This window comes from Podarcis tiliguerta, assembly GCF_965153285.1.
Source record: "Podarcis tiliguerta genome assembly, chromosome: 6".
Taxonomy (NCBI): domain Eukaryota; kingdom Metazoa; phylum Chordata; class Lepidosauria; order Squamata; family Lacertidae; genus Podarcis; species Podarcis tiliguerta.
The window spans coordinates 74,904,963-74,926,731 of NC_139539.1; the positions used below are offsets into that span (position 1 = coordinate 74,904,963).

The following is a 21,769-nucleotide window of genomic DNA, read 5'->3' on the forward strand; positions in this document are numbered from 1 at the left end:
CATTTTTCTGTGTCTTTCCTCTCTCCTGCAAGTGAGGGGAGCACCCTGTTGCAACAGTTCAAGAAAGGCCAAGCCTACAGGCTGCTGTTTTGCTCCAAGTTGGTTGGTGTCTTTGTTTTTTGTCCAAGTGAGCCCTCGTATTTTTCCGTTAACAGTTGGTCATTGCTTCATTTATGTATTTTTGTGGTTGTTTTTTTTTTACTGTAAACTGCCTTCTGATCCTCGAGCAAAGGGTGGTATATAAATCTAATTAATAATAATTATTATTATTCATGGCCAGGAACTAATAGTAATACTAATAGTGGAAAGGTCTCTTGTAAAGAAGCAGGCAAAACAATGGAACACAGTGTAATAATAATAATAATAATAATAATAATAATAATAATAATAATAATAGTAGTAGTTATGAGTTTGGGGCAGGTTGAAGAACTTATTGTTGTTGTTGTTGTTATTGTTGTTGTTATTATTATTATTATTTCCAGTCCCTGACTAAGCTCCAGCCAGCCTCTCCCACAGAGCGAGAAGCCCCGCCCCCTCTCCTCCCGCTCTCCGCCCCACGTGACGCAACTCGGCCTCCGCTCCTACCGCGCAGGCTCCGTAGCGGCGCCTCGGTCCGGTTGTGCCGGAAGTCTCCCTTGGCGGAAGGGGCCGGCTGCTGGGCTCACCTGGCAGAGAAGCGAGCGCGAAGGGGCCGGGAGGGGGGCGCCTGCCAGCCAGCCAAGCCAAGCCCGCCTGCCCAGCCCCGCTTCGCCGAGCCAGGCCAGGCCTCGGGTCCCGCTCCCCCTCCGCCCGGCCCGCGCGCGGCCCGCCACCCTGGAAGATGCTGCCTTTGTCCATCAAGGACGACGAGTACAAGCCGCCCAGGCTCAACCTGCTCCGAAAGGTCTCGGGCTGGTTCAGGTGAGGAGCGCGAGGCCGGGGGAAGAAGCAGCCCGACGCGCGTCCCCACGCGTGTGCGTGGGAACGCGGTCGGAGTCGAGCCCATGAGGGCTTGGCAGCGTGGAGGCTGCCTCGGGGAAGGGGCGAGGCTTTGTGCGGTGTGAGGAGGAGGAGGCGGCTTTGCTTTGGCAGGCTTTCTTGTCCGGGATGTGACCCCCCTCTTGCGGGGGGGGGGGTCGGGAGGTGGAGATACAGGTGCAGGGGGGGCTTGTAACTGACGCTGGGGGGGGGGGGGCTCCCAGCCAGCCAGTCTGGTACGGACGTGGGGTGTGTGTGACCACAGCTGGAAGGCACCCCCAGGGTCATCTAGTCCAACCCCTGCAATGCATGACTATTTTGCCCAAAGTGGGACTCTCGAACCCAGGACCCTGAGCTTAAGAGTCTTCTGCTCTAGGGACTGAGCTGTCCCAGCTTCTCTTCTTCCCTTGAGAGAGGCAAGACCCTGGCCAGCATCGCTTCTTGGCTAACTCTCTTTTTCACCCCCATGCTCTCCTCCTCTAAGTGCGCCCTGTTTCCTGCCCATCCTTTAGGTCGATCCTGTCGGACAAGACGTCAAGAAATCTCTTCTTTTTCCTCTGCCTCAACCTCTCCTTTGCCTTCGTGGAGCTGCTGTATGGCATCTGGAGCAACAGGTACCGGGAAGGGAGGGAGGATGCGGGAGAGGCGGTGCCTGTTCAGCTCCGCTGCTACTGCTGCCACGTCTCCCTCTGGCTGGTGCTGAGGAAGCACCAGCGCCGGGTGTGTGATGATGGCTGAGAGTGTCATTGGCCCTGGGAAAAGAGGGTGTGTGTTGGACTATCCCATTCATTCCTCCTCACTGGAATCATTTCAGTTACCGGCTGAGCTGCCAATGTTTGTTTTATGGGAAGCGGTCTTTTTGGTACACGTCGTTTTAAGAGCAGGTTTTAAACTTCAGGAAGAAAAGAAGGCAGGGAGGGTTTCAAGAAGAGGAGGTGACTGTACTAGGGGTGGGGAAAGAAATGTTTTGGAGCCCTTATCCCTTTTTGGCTGGCTTGAAGGTTTTTGTTGGAGCGACTGCTTGCATAACCGTTGCCTCTGAGTACATGATCTGCTAGATTTGGTACTCCTGAGGAGTTATGCAGTGTACCCTGTGTAGAACTGTTGCTATAGTAAGATCAGGGAGAAAATGCTGCAGGATAAGGAAACCTTAACTGGTCAGGTCCTGTAGATTAGAAGTTGCCAAAGGCAAAATGTCAACATGCTGTTCCTTTAGCTCATGAAGGCATAACTTCTGCAGCTGTAATGATGCTGTAGTGGTTCTTGATTGATATGTAGGCCTTTATTTTTCTCCGGCAAAATTTGGGAAAGTCGCTGATAGTTTATGGCACTTGTATTCTCTTGTGGAAGCCATATAATCAATCCCTTATTTCTTAAAAAGCTGTGTCCTTGTATCCTGTACAGTGGTACCTCGGATTACATACCCGTCAGGTAACATACGCTTCAGGTTACATACTCCGCTAACCCAGAAATATTACCTCAGGTTAAGAACTTTGCTTCAGGATGAGAACAGAAATCGTGCTCCGGTGGCGCGGCAGCAGTGGGAGGCCCCATTAGCTAAAGTGGCGCTTCAGGTTAAGAACAGTTTCAGGTTAGGAACGGATCTCTGGAACAAATTAAGTATGTAACCAGAGGTACCACTGTAGTGATCAAATGGATGATACCAGTACCTCCCCAAAGCAAATCAAGTACACTACACTAAGAGCTGGTTCACACATGGCTTTCCCCTTTCTGTAGACAGATAGAGCACTATAGGAAACCCCTGACAGTTAATTTGGGAAGTTATGGCAGCTTCCAAACCTGTCAATATATTGCAGAATAAATACAAATATCATACTTTGCACATACTGCTATATACAGTGGTGCTCCGCAAGACGAATGCCTCGCAAGACGGAAAACCCGCTAGACGAAAGGGTTTTCCGTTTTGGAGGTACTTCACAGGACGAATTTGCTATGGGCTTTCTTCGCAAGACGAAAATGTCTTGCGATTCCTGGGGTGTTTTTTCCCCGCTCCCCACCCCCTTTTTCTAAGGCACTAAGCTGCTAATAGCCTTTTAGCAGCTAATCCACTAATCCCTTAAGCCTTTAATAGCCGTTAATAGCCCTTAAACTGCTAATAGTGCTAATAGCGCTAATCCGCTAATGGGCTTGCTTCGCAAGACGAAAAAACTGCTAGACGAAGAGACTCACTGAACGGATTCTTTTCGTCTTGCAAGGCACCACTGTACGTGTTAAGAAACACATATATGTAGGAGGAGGTGTTAGTGCTATGGACAACTGGGGATCGGGCAAACGAAAAGCCTTTGAAAGAATTTCCTGCACTTAACCAGTACTGTAGAGAGAGAACGAATTATCGATACAACTTATTCAATATTTATTTGTTTGGGCTGCTTTTTAAAGGTTTATATGCATGAGTAGCATGGGTTCTCTTCATGTTGGTGCCCTTTAGAAATGTATTGGTGGCAAAGGTATTTGCAGTTCAGAGTCTGATGTTACGAACAGCAGTTAGGCCACAGAACCATGCCGGCTTTTGACAGCATGGACACCTTTCAGTACAGAGAGCTCTGAGAAATATTTGACCATGTATCTGTTGCAACAATATAGCTCGCCATAAGATTCTAGAAGGAAGGCTTTGGCATTCTTAAGTCAGAAAAGAAATTGTTGTGACTTAAAATCAATATATAAACCACGTATGCATGAGATAAAGGTAAAGGGACCCCTAACCGTTAAGTCCAGTCGCTGAAGACTCTGGGGTTGTGGCGCTCATCTATCTTTACTTTGCAAAGGGAGCTGGCATTGGTTCGTAGACAGCTTCCGGGTCATATGGCCATCATGACTAAGCTGCTTCTGGCGAACCAGAGCAGCGCACCGAAACGCCATTTACCTTCCTGCCAGAGCGGTACCTGTTTATCTATTTGCACTTTGACGTGCTTTCAAACTGCTAGGTTGGCAGGAGCAGGGACCGAACAACGGGAGCTCACCCCATTGTGGGGATTCAAACCGCTGACCTTCTGATCGGCAAGCCCTAGGCTCTGTGGTTTAGACCACAGCGCCACCTGCATCCCAATATGCATGAGATACTTGCACCTTACTGCTAGGCACCTATTGGTTCCTGTGATGGGTCTGAACCCTGAAGCAGACTTCAACATTTATTCCACTGTGATGAGCAGGGCAGTGTCCTCTGGCAGGCATGATGAGCCTTACTGCAAACTTTGAAGTTGTGTAAGTGGGTGGGGATTACCCTAGGAGCTGTTCGTTGATCCCTGCCGTCTGGAGCACAAAATGGGGAAGTGGGTTTTGGGTGCTGCTGCTTGAAGGCGTTTAGGGCACCTTTAGTCAGCAGAGCTCAACCCAGCTGCTCTCCACTGACCCTTTCTTCAGGAATGGCTTTCATCTATGACCAGCAGTCATTAAATGCCTTAATAGTCCCCATGATGCACTTTTATTAGGGTTCCTATACATCCTAGCACCTTGTGGTATGACAGGCTATCTTTGTATACATATAGTCTCTGACTTCTTGATATCTTTTATACTCAAAAGCTTGGTATCTGTCAGGCTCCAACACTGTTAGAAGCTGCTCTTGTGAATTTTTGCATTACTGTGTCTTGAAGAGCCCCGTCTATTTTTGTAGCAAACGGTATATTCATAATGAATATTTAAATATTGCTTCTAGTGGGTCGGTCTTCTGTGAATACTAAGAGAGATGAGGTGGGTTAAATCTAAATTATGGTTATGATTAGTGGAAAGCTCATTCTGACAGTTTAAATAGAAACACACAATTTCAGAACTAAAGTATTTTATGAGCTACTGGGAATGAATTTGTTTTTATGGCAGTCTTTATTTTCTGCTCTTTAGTCCAGAGACTTTCAGAGAGTGCCTACAATTCAAATAAACATACCACATAAGATACCAGTACAGTGGTACCTCTGGTTGTGAACGTGATCCGTTCCGGAGCCCTGTTCACAACCTGAAAGGAACGCAACCCGCGTCTGAGCACGCGCGAGTTGCGATTTGCTGCTTCTGTGCATGCGCGAGTGGCGAAACCCAAAAGTAACCCTTTCCGGTACTTCTGGGTCGCCGCCGGACACAACCTGAAAAGACGTAACCTGAACCGAACATAACAAGGTATGACTGTATCAGAAATATTTAAAACCAAGTAAAACTCAAAGCAGTTAAAAGATCTAATGTTGGTACTTAAAGGCCTGGGCAAGTAAGTTGGTCTTACTCACACAGTGTTAAAAAGAATCAGAGTGTGCCTCAGGCAAGCCTGCCTGGGGAGAGCATTTCACAAGCAGGGTACAATGGCAGAAAAGACATTTCCCTGGTCACTTGCTGCCTCTCTACACAAGGCCTCTGAGAATGATCTAAAATGTTTGGGAGCTTCATAAGAATGCATTCTGCTAGTGTTTCTGAACAGCTGATGAATGCTATGTACTTCAGACTTTTACGGAGTAATTCTAATATAAATACAGCTTAAGTTAGAGGAAGGTTAACATCACTTAATAAAACGACTCACTCCAGGCAGGCCTGTTTTGAAAGCTATGCTTCCAAATTTAGGATAAACTACCGTAGGAGTAATTATTTTCCTGGGGTGAGTAATAGTTTTTACTTGCCAAATTGCTTCAGATGCTGTGTGAGACACAGGCTTACATTCCTGGGTGGGCTAGTAACAATTTTTATGGAGTTGGTTCCCTTATGTATTTATTTCTTAGGCTGATCCAAACCTACCTTCACTGATAAATCAGAGAATATGGTTGTTTCAACACGCAGATTAATAATAAAGAAAATAACCATTTCTTTGGAGCTGAACTTGCTAATTCTTTTGAGCCTGCTTGTTTCTGGTGTTGAAGCAAACTAGGCAACAGGGACTTGTTGAACTGCTAGAAAAATGAAGCTTTTCAAGGCAGTGACAGTTGTGGATATTAGCATAGGGAAGCTATATCTGAAGATCTACCAGATCATATATTACAATCTGTATGACTGGATTCCCAGGAACAAACAGTACTTACCTCATTGGACTGTGTGAACCAGTCCTCTTAAAAAAGATTCAATGTAGGATTTATTTTTAACTACATCAAAGGTAAAATTAATTTCACTGGTTCTGGTTTTTTTAATAAAAAAACCCAGTTGCAGGTAATTTTGAACATATTTTGGCATTACTATAACCCAGTATCATTATAGCTATGTAGATGGGCTAGGCAATTTCTCACCAGTGGATTGTAATAACAAGTGACTGTAAAGCTCTCATTAACAATCCTGATTGGAATTTCAAATTAATCCTGCCTTTTACCACCTGCTGAAGACTTGCCATTAAATGTGCTTGATCAGGAAATAATTTGCCATGAATCAGTGAACACATACGTTTTTTAACTCCTCCAGGTGTTCAGGAATGGCTAGGTGAGGCTATTGCCTTGCCTCTATTGCGGGCAAAGTGTTGGTGGCTATGTCACACTCTCTGATTTCATCTGAATGTCTTATCCAGGATAGACTACAAATATTTTATCCAGGATTTTACTTTTGGTCACAGTACACTTAATTCCTTCCTCTGGCTAATAAATTAATCATCTTGGAGTTCATTGTACTGAATTTTCCCAATGCTTTGTGCATAAGATCTATTAATTAGTCTCACTTCTTAATAGGTTCTGATGGGATAGAGTTTTTGAATGAACTAGATACCGTGTAAATGTGTATTAGCAAGAAAACAATATTTTAAGTAAAAATTCCAAAGGAACGCTGGCTTTTGAGCAGTCCTTGCGCACAGTGGAGTTGCTAATGGAACTGACCTTGAAGCATTCAAATGTGCTATAACTTCTGGTACCTAACCAAATGTTTTCTTTGCTTTTCCAGTTTAGGTCTAATATCAGATTCTTTTCACATGTTCTTTGACTGCACTGCTCTGTTAGCTGGACTGGCAGCATCAGTAATTTCGAAGTGGAGATCAAATGATGCCTTTTCTTATGGGTAAGTAGAGAAAACATAGATGTCCTAAGAAACCTATATATTGCCTCTAATGCCTGATGGTAATAGATGACAGAATGTCAGCATACTCTAATCAAATTAAACAGGGCAGTGTTGCGTTCAGCAATTGTAATGAAATGGGCTGTAAATATTTCTATTGTCATTTGTCTAATGTACACTACCTTTTTGGTCTCAGACACTTGAGAACTTTTCGCCTTTAATGTTAATGAAAATATGACTCAAATTAATGTCAGGCTGTTTAGCTGTTGGTTCGGGTACACTTTCCCACTCTCTGGGACATGTGCAAGCTTCCAGAAATCCAAAGCTCTCTCTGCTTAGGGAACACAATGAATGTTTAGTATGGATACAAGTTGCCTTGAAAATCTGACTGGTGCTGTGTTGCTCCTGGGGCTTTCTGTGGGTTGCACCCCTGTTACTTCCTGGCTTCCTGATTGTGGTTTGTTTGGGAAAGTGCTGGCTTGGATGCAATGCTAAGACCGAAGCCTCCTTTCTGTGCTTGGTGAAGGGAAGAGTGAGGTCAGAGTGCTTGGTCTTTGTGCACCACCTAATCTTTCTAACTATGGCTTTGCATTATGCGCCCATGAGACCTTTGTGTCATGCTGCCTGAAGGACCTCTTCAGTTTCATGCTTCGCACATGTGCATCATGTTTGCTGGCTCATGGTAACTAATTGATTTGTATCAGTAGCTGTCTGGCAGGCCACATAGGGCCCAATATCATCTTTTCGGCTTCCCTGACCTTGGCACAAACCCTTCTGAGGACCAAAACAGATGCTCACATCTTTGATAAACACACATATCAATTTGGCTATACGGTGGTACCTCGGGTTAAGTACTTAATTCGTTCTGGAGGTCTGTTCTTAACCTGAAGCACCACTTTAGCTAATGGGGCCTTCTGCTGCCACACCGCTGCTGCGTGATTTCTGTTCTCATCCTAAAGCAAAGTTCTTAACCTGAGGTAATATTTCTGGGTTAGCGGAGTCTGTAACCTGAAGCATATGTAACCTGAAGCGTATGTAACCCGAGGCACCACTGTATTGTTCATATGGGGTCCACTTCTATTGCTCAGTCAAGCATGCAGAGGCCTACAGCAAAACCCACACCAACAGTGCCCCCCACTAGTTTAATTTCCTCCTTCTAATTCAGCTCTGATAATGAAAATGAGCTGATTTGGGGGGTTGGGGGAAAAGGCAACTCTTCAGACAGCAGAGCATGAGGAGGTAAGTTGGCTTTACTGCTATCCCCCATGCACTCAATCTTACGATAAAGTTGACACACGTTAACAAGTTAAACTGGCAAATACATTTTTAGCAAACACATGGCATATCTGGTTTTGGCCTCAGTAAGAAAGGAAAAATGAACTTCCATACACTGCCAGGAACAGCACCTGCCAAATGAGAAGCAGGGCCTGGCGTGCTGCTTTTGACCTGGCTAAGGGCTGCTTTCTGTGTGGGTTCATGCAAAGTGGTGCTTGCTGGCAAGAAGCAAGCTGAACGTTGCCTTGCTGCAGGAAATGGGGGGCTGCACCCACTCTGGAGCAAATCTTCCACTACCTGGTGATAGTTGTGCCTGCAGATCAGGTGAGCAGCAGCACTTTTGGATCTTCTCACTCAATAAATGGTGCCAGCTGGTTTGAAAGCAGTGTTCACGGCTCTGTTTCTCATTCAGTGGGTCAGTGCTTCTCATTTTGAAAAATTATTGTAGGGGCTTTTGTGATGATACAGTTCTGGTGTGGAGTCTGTATACCTTATTTGCATTCTAGGAGCAAATAGTACACGGCGCTAGCTTCAATTCTTGCATTAGTTATTCTTTTTAAAAATATCACTTTATTCAGATTATTCGGCCACCAGTTGTTACTGGGTTTTTCAACTACGGGGAAAAAACCTAAGACTTCAATAGCTGTGGAATTTGGGCTAATGCAGAGTGCTACTAAGATCTTTGTAAAAATCTTTCTAGGTATGTTCGAGCAGAGGTACTAGCTGGCTTTGTCAACGGTCTGTTTCTGATCTTCACAGCCTTCTTCATTTTCTCTGAAGGTGTCGAGGTATGTTATGAAGATGGCTATAAATCATTCCTGATAAATAAACTGATTTGTGCAGTTCAGTTTTGTGGTTATTTACTTGGAAGTTGGTGCCAGAGACCTGGTTTGCATGACACTGTAAGCTTGCATCTAGTGGCATTAAAGTCAATAGCACCAGTGCTGCCAGAGCAAAGAAATATGTGCAATAGTGCCTCCAGATGCAGGAAACCATCTTGTCACAAGATTTGAGACAGCCCAGTTTTAGCCCCATTATCATTAAATAGCAGGCACAAACCATAGCATGCTTCCCTATCAGAGGGCTAGCCTATGGGCAGCCAACACTTCTACTCTCAGAAAGACCAACTAGTGGTGCAATCCCCAGAAAGAATTAGGAGCGACGTAGCACAAGCGAGATATTCCAAGCAGCTTGTATCCATACTAAACATTCATCATGTATCCCGAAGAAAAAGAATGGCAGCTTCATCTGCCATCTTGATTCTTCAGTCTTTCCCCCCCAAACAAACTAGATAATTGCTAAGCCAGGAATAAGCCAAGACTTGCTATTGACTTATTTCTGATTAAGTGCTTGTACAGTGGTACCTCGGGTTAAGTACTTAATTTGTTCCGGAGGTCCATTCTTAACCTGAAACTGTTCTTAACCTGAAGCACCACTTTAGCTAATGGGGCCTCCTGCTGCTGCCGCGCCGCTGGAGCACGATTTCTGTTCTCATCCCGAATGTCACCCGAGGTAACATTTCTGGGTTAGCGGAGTCTGTAACCTGAAGCGTATGTAACCTGAAGCGTATGTAACCCGAGGTACCACTGTACAGTGGTGCTCCGCAAGACGAATGCCTCGCAAGACGGAAAACCCGCTAGACAAAAGGGTTTTCCGTTTTGGAGGTGCTTCGCAAAACGAATTTCCTATGGGCTTGCTTCGCAAGACGAAAATGTCTTGCGAGTTCCTGTGATTTTTTTTCGCTCCCCACCCCCTTTTTCTAAGGCACTAAGCTGCTAATAGCCTTTTAGCAGCTAATCCGCTAATCCCTTAAGCCTTTAATAGCCGCTAAACCGCTAATAGCGCTAATCCGCTAATGGGGTTGCTTCGTAAGACGAAAAAACCGCTAGACGAAGAGACTCGCGGAATGGATTCTTTTTGTCTTGCGAGGCACCACTGTAGTTGGTTTGAAACAAACCATGGCTAGAGTTCACATGAGAAGCCCGACTGGGTTTTTTGTAGTGTGTGCAGCATCCCTGGGGGATTAAAACAAGCCATGGTTTAACTTGATTGAGTGCTCTTTGGTGGAAGGGATCTAGCCGTGATGGCTATTCTCGGCCTCCACAATACCAGTTGCTGGAAACCACTGGAGAAGAGAGTCCTCTTGTTCTTGGATCCTGTTTGTGGGTTTCCCACAGGGATCTGGTTGGCCACTGTGAGAACAGGATGCTGGCCTGATTCAGTAGACTCTCCTTATGTGTGGATGCAGACGATGCTTCACAGAGCACGGATATGTAGGATACCCTGAGGATGTTCTATAAGTGGATGTTGTAAATGACTTGCACTCAAACTTTCTGCTTCCCTGTTGCAGAGAGCCCTTGAACCTCCTGACGTGCATCATGAAAGACTTCTTCCAGTTTCTATACTCGGCTTCCTTGTAAACCTGATAGGAATTTTTGTGTTCCAACACGGGGGACACGGCCACTCTCATGGCTCTGGTAAGATGCTCAAACAATAATCTTACGGGCCTCTCTAGGCATCCCTTTTATTATGCACTCATGATGTTATGGGGGCAGTCAGACACGACCCCACTTTCAATTTTGCTTGTGCCTGCAAAAGCTTTGGGTTGAACATACTTTACTCAGTGGATGTACTAGAACGTTCTACTTAAATCCTGTACCTTTTTATACCTCAAATGTTCTGAGGTTGGGTTTTTTTTTTGGGGGGGAGGTGGGGATGTCCCATTTTTGCTGCCCTATAGTAATGTAATCATTCGTGGACGGTCCAGTATAAATCTACCACCAGTGCACTATTATTGCAACAGTGACATGCTGCAGAATGCACTTCCAACAAAACACCAATCTGGAGCAGCCTTTAATCAATCATTTTGTCTCCAGTTTCACTAGATGGCTCAGTACTACGTTCTGTCGTACAGCAAAGTCCCAGTGAGATGTCTTGTGCATTCATTATACAGCTGTGTTGTGCCTCTCATGTTGCAATATCAGCAACCACTGGTCACCCTTGACCAGCATCGTAAAAGCCTTTGATGTCCATTGGATTTTTCAGGAGAGAGAAAGGGTTGTTCCATAGCTTAGAGAGCCACTAGAAGGCCTTGCCTCCTTAGCACCAGCAAAACACTGTTGTAAAAAATGAGTGGGCTAGAATTTGTAGTGGTCAGTGGCGTAGCGTGGGGGGTGCAGGGGGGCCGGCCGCACCGGGCGCAACATCGGGGGGGGGGAGCGCTCGCACTCGCAGCTCTCTGCCCCTACTAAAATCCACGGGTTAGGGGGCGCAAATTACTTGCCTTGCCCCGGGTGCTGACAACCCACGCTACGCCACTGGTAGTGGTGCAAACCTCTTCTGCTCCCAAACTAGTATGTTCTTGGACATCTATTCCGATATTTTAAGAACCAGAACCTGCTTTGTTCTTTTTATTGGCCAACTCAGTAAGTCCTATATAGTATGCTCGTACAACTCATTGCTTTTCACTGCCGTCTCTACTTAATATGTGAAATAAATTTGTAATATGCGGCATGTAGTATTGCTTTAAAAATAGCAAGGAGCATATAAACTGCGATCTGGAAATATGCAAATGATGGGAAATATGCATGGGGGAACTGTAGTGCTTAAACAGGTGATAGCTTGTGATGAAGCTACTATTGTGTAGAAATATGAACTTTAGCTATGGCTTTGTTCTGAACTAGTGTAGAACTGAGCTATGCTTTGGTCAGGTTCAGGCATGACTCTCTCAAGCCATGGTTTATCAGCCTAAGATACAGCTGTGTGCTTATGAGCCCTTGCAATCCTGGCTTTAGTGCATCTATCCTAGCTTTTTAAACCACAGTTCCCTTTGATGTCTGAATTGGTTTATTGGCCTATGCTCTATGATAATTGCCTCTGAAACTGGGCCTTAGTCGATTGGCTAGACTGAGCAAGGTTACAATTTTTGTTGATCACAGTAGTTTTGATCAATTAATTGACTGAAATATAAGCCCTTATGGTATGTGCCACCTTAGAGGTATCTCCTCCTGGGATGAAAAATAAAAAAATGACAGTACCTCTTCTGTGATTCATACATGCATCAACTGAGAAGAAATATTGTACTTTCCCCCCTGCAAAGCTATTTTATAAGTTAACTTAAACACATATAACCAATCAGTTAAGATTACTTTTCATTAGCTACACTAATTAAGGGTGCTGTTTCAGGGCGAGGCAGGCTGCTTCAGTGGAAGATTTTGGGGTATCAAATATTTTCAGTTTTAACAGGAGATTTTGGAGCAACAAGTTTTCTGTTTTAACAATGGGGATTGGCGACCATACGGATTTTCCGCCTCAAGCACCGAAATGTCTTTGGCCATTTCCGTCTTGTCTATTGAACAATTGAAAGAAGCTATTATTGCTTCATTGTTTTCAGACTTAACAATTGCAGCTACCTACAAAGACATTTCTTAAACCTAAGAAGGCTGCCCCTTCCCCATCTCACAGGAATGACTTTACAGGGGTAACCCTGAGAAGTTAGTATTAGTCGTGGCAATACACAGAAGCGTTCTAAGTCACTCCAACAAATTTCTTTTTGCAGGGCATGAACATAGCCATTCCCTGTTTAACGGGGCTCTAAGCCATGGGCACAGTCATGGAGGACACGGGCACAGCCATGATTCCAAGCATGGGCATGGGCATTCTCATGACCACAGCCATGGACATGGGGATTCGCAGAGTCAAGATTACTGCCATGGTAAGTGTATATGACATAGCAGACTCACAGATACACATGCACACGCTGTCTTCATTGTGGAACCCTTGCATGGATGCACTGCAAGATTCTTGACTTTTCTGGGCAGGAAGATAACATTGATTGTACAGTCGTACCTTGGAAGTCCAATGGAATCCGTTCCGGAAGTCCCTTTGACTTCCAAAACCTTCGGAAACCAAGATGTGGCTTCTGATTGGCTGCAGTAGGAAGCCACAGAATAATATAGTAATAATTTATTATTTTTACCCCGCCCATCTGGCTGGGCCTCCCCAGCCACTCTGGGTGGCTTCCAAAAAAATATTAAAATACTGTAATACATTGAACATTAAAAGCTTCCCTAAACAGGGCTGCCTTCTGATGTCTTCTAAAAGTCTGGTAGTTGTTCTCTTTGACATCTGGTGGGAGGGCATTCCACAGGGAGAGCGCCACTACCGAGAAGGCCCTCTGCCTGGTTCCCTGTAACTTGGCTTCTCGCAGTGAGGGAACCGCCAGAAGGCCCTCGGTGCTGGACCTCAGTGTCCGGGTAGAACAATGGGGGTGGAGAAGCTCCTTCAGATATACTGGACCGAGGCCGTTTAGGGGCTTTAAAGGTCAGCACCAACACTTTGAATTGTGCTCGGAAACGTACTGGGAGCCAATGTAGGTCTTTCAAGACCGGTATTATATGGTCTCAGTGGCCGCTCCCAGTCACCAGTCTAGCTGCCGCGTTCTGGATTAGTTGTAGTTTCCGGGTCACCTTCAAAGGTAGCCCCACGTAGAGCGCGTTGCAGTAGTCCAAGCAGGAGATAACTAGAGGGTCTCAGCCTACGTACCAGATGGAGCTGGTAAACAGCTGCCCTGGACACAGATTTGACCCGGCGGACGTTCAGCTTCCAAAAATAGTTCACAAACTGGAACACTCACTTCCAAGTTTGTAGCATTCGGGAGCCAAAACCTTTGAGAACTAAGCTGTTCAAAAACCAAGGTACGACTTACATGTAAACAGTTGAATGTTGCCTTCTGACCATTTAACACATTTTCTGCAGACTTTAAATGTAAGAGATTGTACGTATCCCATTTTGCTTGTGATATGTGCACATGATTATGTTTCTTTCTGTGTGCTCCAAGGGAAATTGCTGTGAATTGGAACTATGTGCCATATGTATGTATTTATTTAAATTTTGATGTTATTTAATACATGTGCATGCCACTCAGATGTGCATAGGTGTGCTCTTAATAGCACACAAGGATCTCCCAGGGGAAACTCAACCTGGAGCCATCATTATATATATCTTTAGGCATCAGGCAAAAACTTCCCTCTATAACCAGGCCTTTAATTATCTGTTGCCTTTTAGAAGGGAATGGGGTGTTTTTAATGTATTTTTTCCCCCTCTTGGTTTTAATGGATATATGTAGGGTTTTTATTGTCTGTCTATCTGTTTGGTTTTAAGTCATTTTGGGCTGCTCTGGGCAAACTAAAGTGACTAACAAATTAATAAATAATAATAATAAACAGCACACAAGTGTATACTTACATGCAGAAGAAATCTTATTTTATTCAAATGGATCCTTGCAAATCTGTATCTGAAGCCGCTTGCAGTCATTTGAAAAGAACAAACAAACACTGATTCAAATCCAGATTAAATGGGGAATGGCATCAGTTCTATTTTAAGGCTCATGGCAACATTTTCTTTAACTGCATTGAAGGTGAAGGGGGACAATGACTCAGGACAGCAACACAACAATGTATGTTGCCTTGAGCTTGATGGAAGCATAGGCTAATAACAGAATTGTTGATTGCATTTTTGACAGTGAAGGAAGGTTGCTGAAAAGGATCTTTTAAAAAAAAAATCATGCTGTGTAGATGTTGAGTAATTATTGTCTAGTATTCAGCCTCCCTTTTTTATTTTTTTTGAACAGGTAATTAAAACGTCAGTGGCTTAGCTGCAGAATAATTTGGACTCCTGTAATATGAGATAATTCATGTCTGATTTCTAAGTGTTTGTTTTTAAGGCCTTAAACTTTACACGTTCTGGCCGTGTTTGACTCGCTTCTGGATTCTCAGCCTAGTAGTAATCTGCACTTAGATACGACCCATTGTTTGGAAATCGTGACATTATGTCCCAAGTTGGCAGACAACAGAGCTTTCTATGGCTTGTGCCTGCGTTGTTAATTTGCTTCTTCCATCTTTCTCTTCTCCTGTCACCTTAAAACAGAGCCTAACATGAAATCGCTTGGAAAGTTTGGGTTTTGGAGAATTCATTGATTTCCCTCCTCCCTCTATACTTTCCCTTAAAAAAACATTCTAGGTTCAGTTTTTATTTTAATTTAAAAAAGGGGGGTTTCCAGTTCCATTTGATTAAGAAGGTGACGCTGTATAAGCAGTTGCTACAAATAATACGATCCGTGAAAGAGAACTTCAGTGCTGAACAGAGACTCGCATAACATTGAGAGGATAAATGCGTTTTATCTTCCTGCTGTTTTACAGATAATCATCCCATTGAATTGGCTGCAGGATCCAGCAAACAGATTTTAGAAGGTATGTTATCAGCAGAGTGTGCTAAAACAGAGTCGGTGGAAATGAAGCAATAATGGCATAGTGCAAATCTGGAAGAAACAAAACTTATATATTTAAAAGTTTTATGTTGAAATTCACTAACAATGAGGAAACACATTTCTTTTCTGACCAATCCTGGACTTAGGGGACTCAGCCCCTTGGGAAGTTGGGCAGCAAAAGCCCTATTTTTCTACATCATACTCGAGAATTCACTTAGCTTATGTCCTATTGTGTTCAGAAGGAAACAGGAAGGAGCAGTTGTTGTGAGTTGCATCACTTTGCACTGATGGAATGTGCTTTGGTCTGGTGTAGGGAGCTGTTAGCAGAATGTGGAGAAACGAAAGCTTTGTTGAGTCCCTCTGCTCCCTCCAGCTCCATCCATGCGCCCCCAAAATCAGACAGACAGAAGCGGTTAAAGATAGCAGCTGCTTTTAAAAAATGAAGTAAGAATGCAATGCAGATAAGCTTTTCAAGTCCTGTTAGAACTGCTCCATCCCTCATGGGAGATTATGCCCTCGGCTGCCAGCAGAGGGATCCCTAGGCTTAGTTTTGGGATAGGTTCTACATATCATTGAAATGGAGTGGCTTGACATTTGTTCAGATTTGTGTAACTTGCCTATATTTATATACGAACTTAAGTAGTGTATTTGGAAAAAGAATTTGTTGCTGGCACACGAAAAGTACTTTCAGCAGTTGACATGCACAAGGGATCGCAACCTATTTTTTTGGTGGTTTTTTTTGCAAAACCTCCTTCTGGCAAAGCTTTCTTCGAATTCAGCTCATAAAAATGTATTAAAACATTTCAGCTCATAAAAATATATCAGCGGTGGGTTTTTAATCGTGCTTGGTGTTTTATTAATTTGGAGGAAAATGATTGCTTCGGAAAAAGTTCAGGCCCTCAAAAGGGTGTTTGATCTTGTGACAACGATTTTCCTTATGCTCTGCATACTATGAAGGGACATGTAACCATTTGGGAAACTGGTATATAGACAAGTGAAAATTTATTTTATTGTTATGTATTATTTTATTGCAGTTTTTTGTTTTTGTTTTAGGAAAGAACCTATTTTATTATAGGGGTTGTTTTTCATCGTGTGAGTCACCCAGATGACTTTTGTTAGAGGGTGACCCACAAATAGTGTAAATAAATGGCAACTCCTCTTGTAAAAATGTTCCTGATCATGTGAAGGAGCTGTTTCAATAGTATGTTCAGCATGAGTACCACTTCTTGGATTGTTTGTGTTGTCTGAGTGATGTGAAAATAGCCTGCGCTGCATCTTCTAGAAATTCTGGAATCCAGTATGGATTCCACTTGTGACTCACAGCTTTTGACACCACCTTTGCAGAATGGAATTGAGATTTGCTGTAACAGATTTCTCCTGCAAATGTAATGTGATAATAGGCATGTCCCGTATTTTTATGAGTATCATAGTAAATATTTACACAGGAACTGTTTGTCTGCTATCCATTGTTGGCTGTGCCACTTATTTGAAGGCCTACTGAAATTTACGTTGGAAAAAAAAACATTAATATGCTTTCTGATCTTAACGTATGTTTGTTTGTAGGTGTCTTTTTACATATTGTTGCCGACACACTTGGAAGTGTTGGTGTAATCATATCTGCGTTACTGATGCAGAACTACGGTTTAATGATAGCTGATCCTATCTGTTCGATGCTGATAGCTATGCTTATAGGAGTAAGGTAAGTGCTGGGATGGGTGGTCATTTTCTAGGGTTTGGAATTAAAGCAAATATTTAATTGCTTTAATTGCAGCATCCGTTTACTTTCTTGCTTACTTGTTCCTCTCCCCCTTTCTCCCATTGTTTAGCCATTTATTTTCACACCTAAAACTTTCTCCTGTCGTCAGCCAGTCTTGCTTGGACATGTAATTTCTGCGTATTTTAGGCTTGCAAAATGGCCTTTCTGACCCCCATTGTGAAGCATCTTTCCGTTGTGTGTTGTTTATATAAGCAATGTACTGTACTACTAAATGGACAAGAATGGCCTCAAATTCAGTGGAGTCCTGCCGGCTGGCACGCAGTGTAGTCTTCACCCAGACTCAGCTGCCAAACTTCTCATAAAAAGCTGCTCAATATCCGTCGTTGTCTTCTGAGGCTTCTTGCTGCCTTTGGTGGTGGAATGTCTCAAGCTTATTGAAAAAGTACCCCACGCAGCAAAGGATTTCTGAACCAGGGAAGTGTTCCGCTGTGTAACATAGCTTTCAGAAATGGTTCTAAATAGAAGCTGACAAGCCATTCAGACCTTTCAGTCACGCAGAACTCTTCATTAAGTTGCACGTTAGGAGCAATTTTTTTTAAAGCTTTCGGAGTGAGAATAGGAGTCTAAACCAGCGGTTGCCAGTGTGATGGCCACGCAACAGATACGCCCGCAAGAGGGTTTCCAAAGCAACCACGGGGGTTTTCTCCCCCTGCTGGAATTAGGATTGAAAGAAGCATTCTGTTGGGCCCAATGGAAAAGGTTGCAATTTGTGCTTGATGGTTGCGGCAGTTTCTCCCGTTCGCAGACCTGCCCATGAACCAAAATAGGTTGGCAGTCCCGGGTCTAAGCTGTTGTCTGCAATGTTCCTGTCTTAAGATGGTAGTAGAGGGAGCTTTCAACGACTTCTTTAGACGAGAACTTTGGCCTTTGCGTATAGAGCCCAATATGTGTAGGCCTGGGTCATACAATTTGTACTTCACTTTTGTGGTGTATAGTTTGCTGGGTGCTCCCACTAAAACTAAGCTCCTACATGATGTGAGAAGGAGAGCAAGCAATTTTCTTTATAAATATATATATAGGGGCGATTGTCTTAGATGTGTGGTTTCCCTGATTTACCCGTCTTATATCTGCATTTGTGGGCTGAGTCAGCGATGAAGGCTTAGCGTGTTAAATTCACTTTAAGCCTTTGTGGAAGGTTTTGCTTTGTCCCACAAATTTTGTCAGTGTTCCTGTTGGGGAGGCATGGAATCTTCTACCATGCCATCTTCTACCTTTGGAAGACCAGCACTATGGTGTGTTCTTGAAGAGATTTCAAAATAGCGGATAGTAGAATACTTGAGCTAGTACCCTTTCTTTCAAATTTAAACCGGGCATAGACCTGTTTGAGGTTATGAACAAAATTGTCTTCCATTCTGTCAAATGAAGACTATACTGATTATTTAGCTTTGGAAGATCGGGCTCAAGAACTTGTTTTTAATTTTTTATTCATTGCCGTACCATACAAAAACTGTTGTATGTAGACATTTCTAAGTGGGAAAGGGAATCTTTTGCACATGAAATACATAGTTTTCAGTATGAAAACGACATGTTTGCTAAAAGATGGAAACTGATAACCTGAGATGCACAAAATGTGTATTTTCTCTATGTGGGTTCTTTTGCCTTCTTGCCTCTACTTGTATTTAGTTAGGAATAATCCTTAATACTCCACAAGGGTAACGAAGAAAAGCAGAGTTGCAGCTCAAGCTTATACACCCTTAGCATCTAAATCAAGTTCATGTAATATTTTGTTTCTCTCTGATCTGGAAGTGAGAATTTCTGGGAGATGAGCATGCTGTAAGGATGGTTTCTTGGTAGCACAAGAGAGTGCAAGCAGCCAGCTGCTGGGGAAAGGGTGTATGGATAGGAGGTGGAGGAGAAGGGTGAAATTTGGCTACAGGACAACACCACTTCTGCCTCCCGGAAACAATTTCTGAATCAGAGGCACCGCTGTAAAATAATCCAGGCCCAATGTTCACCTTAAGTTCTTGGCGTTAAATCTGAATCCCGTTGACAGCGTTGGCTTTCGTTGATTTATAGTGCTCCCCAGCTCTTTACATTTTGAAACTTGTGGGGTCTAAAGCTGATGGCAGCAAATTCAGACTTATTTCTGTTGACTTGTGAATCACGTTTCTGTGGCTCTTTTAAAAGATACCAGCACCAGCTATCAATCCTAAGTTCCGGTTTTATGATAGTGCAGTGTCATTGCCTTGGTTCCAGGCCAGATTTGTGTCATGAAACATGGAAATGAGGCAACATGGCCTTTTTGCACAACAAGCGGGCAATATCTGTATTATGGTTGTACGTATGCGGAAGCATGTCAGTTGATGTGCGGTTCTTTAAACAATGTCTTCGGTATTCTAAGGCTAATGGCAGGTCCCACTCCGATATTAATTACTGTTATAAAATGAAAACAATTCTCATATTACAGGGGCCTAGAGCACACTTTGTATGGGCTAGAGCCCACTTCATTATATCCATGAAAAGTTATCTCCAATTGGCAAGTATCCAGTGAGAAAAATGTCAAGTCTTGGGCCAAAAGGCCGTGAGATAATAATAGAGAGTGACATACCGACAGTTGCAGATACAGTGGTACCTCGGGTTATGAACTTAATTCGTTCTGGAGGTCCGTTCTTAACCCGAAACCGTTCTCAACCTGAGGTACCACTTTAGCTAATGGGGCCTCCCAGTGCCGCTGCACCATTTTTGTTCTCTTCCTGGGGCAAAGTTCTCAACCTGAGGTACTATTTCTGAGTTAGCGGAGTTTGTAACCCAAAGTGTTTGTAACCCAAAGCGTTTGTAACCCAAAGCGTTTGTAACCCGAGGTATCACTGTACTATGAAAATAGTATCCCCCCCCTCCTCTGCTAGTTGTAATACTTTTAGTAGGAAAGAAGTCCATAGACCCAATTAAGTCTGAATAAAGTAGAATTGAATTTACTATTAGAAGTTTATTAGAATCGTAGAGTTGGAAGGGACCCCGGGATCATCTAGTCCAACCTGCTGCAGTGCAGGAATATGCAGGGTCAAACTTGAAACTTTGGCATTATCAGCCTCTTCTTCTTCGATCACTCGTAGCCGAGTAAGATGCTCTTCCATGAACAGGATCTTAACAGTGAGTCCATAAGTGACTGTGGAGGCCAATTCTGGATCCACACGTCTTTCCTTAACCAACTAAGCTATCCAGTCTAGTAAGTCCTAGTCCAGCAGTTCTACAGCAGATCTTCCCTTTGAAGTCTAGGTTGGATTATGGTGACTCCAGTCAACAGTGGAGTATCATGGGGGACGGAAATATTCTCCTACTTGTGTCTGAACGTTGCTGCTTTCTATGTGTGAAGGGTGTCCGTTTATTTTCTTTAGTAGAGAGTGATCCATGAGTCCTGTGTAGGGCTTGTCTAGATAGAAGAAGAATATCGCTGGCCAGTAATGGCACATATTGGCACATCCTGCAGAGAATGAGTAGGGGAATGAGCTCTGATGGCATGTCTAGTGTTAGGTTTTGTAACAGTATTACCAAACACTATGAACATGCATGTAGATTGGTGATGTTGGTGGGTGCGTTCTACTGCAAAAAAGAAGGAAAAGTACATGTGAAGTGGCTTTCGGCTTCACTGCAGTCTCTGTCCACATTTTTATGTACTGTATTTTGATAATGGGGATTGGAGCTGATCAGGTCAGTATTACACTTGCCTCCAAAAAAGAAAAGAAAAAGGGATTAAACAGTGGCAACTCTCCTTTTTGCCAATGTGGCACTTCATTTCCAGTTTACTACAGGTTCAGCAAAGGTAAAGGTAAGGTAAAGGACCCTTGGATGGTTAAGTCCAGTCGAAATTTGACAATGGGGTGCGGTGCTCATTTCGCTTTTCAGGCCAAGGCAGCCGGTATTTGTCCACAGACATGTGGACAGCATGATTAAACCGCTTCTGGCGCAGCAGGACACTGTAACGGAAACCAGAGCACATGGAAACGCCATTTACCTTCCCGCTGCAGTGGCACCTATTTATCTACTTGCACTGGTGTGCTTTTGAACTGCTAGGTTGGCAGAAGCCGGGACAGAGCAACAGGAGCTCACCCCATCACAAGGATTCGAACCGCCGACCTTCTGATCGGCAAGCCCAAGAGGCGCAGTGGTTTAGAGCACAGCACCCACCTGCTCTCTACTAAAGTCAAATTAATGTAAATGTCTCACTGTAGAATCACACAATCATAGAATTGTAGAGTTGGAAGGGATCACGAGGGTCCCCTGCAATGCAGGAATCTTTTGCCCAGTGTGGGGCTTGAACATGCGGCCCCACATACTGGAGTTCATTGGTTGGTGTAATATAAGTCAGGGAAATGTGCAGAGCTGAATGAAGCTCACTCAAAAGGGGAAACTGAGGGTTTCTTCATAAGCATGCTTACAAAGAAAACTGTGGCTGTCTCAAACAAGATCCCTGATCTATTGCTCCAATATTTTAAAAACTAAAAAAAAAACACGCTGCATGTTATTGTTTGTAAAAGTTTAATGGAAAATGGTTGAATTTAAGGATGGCTGTCAAAGATCTTTCGTTAACATCCTAC

At 43.7% G+C, this 21,769-nt stretch overlaps 1 protein-coding gene across 1 annotated transcript in view; it reads left to right on the top strand.

Moving 5' to 3' along the window:
- The first annotated feature begins 482 nt into the window (after window positions 1-482).
- The window catches only part of SLC30A7 (solute carrier family 30 member 7), a 33,655-nt gene continuing 12,368 nt past the window's right edge, over window positions 483-21,769 (top strand). The window contains exons 1-8 of the mRNA XM_083445228.1: window positions 483-900; window positions 1,470-1,571; window positions 6,805-6,918; window positions 8,891-8,978; window positions 10,541-10,667; window positions 12,749-12,904; window positions 15,390-15,440; window positions 17,021-17,156. Coding sequence (XP_083301354.1) covers window positions 821-900; window positions 1,470-1,571; window positions 6,805-6,918; window positions 8,891-8,978; window positions 10,541-10,667; window positions 12,749-12,904; window positions 15,390-15,440; window positions 17,021-17,156 — 854 coding nt within the window. The 5' untranslated portion in view covers window positions 483-820. The remainder of the gene's footprint in view (window positions 901-1,469; window positions 1,572-6,804; window positions 6,919-8,890; window positions 8,979-10,540; window positions 10,668-12,748; window positions 12,905-15,389; window positions 15,441-17,020; window positions 17,157-21,769) is intronic.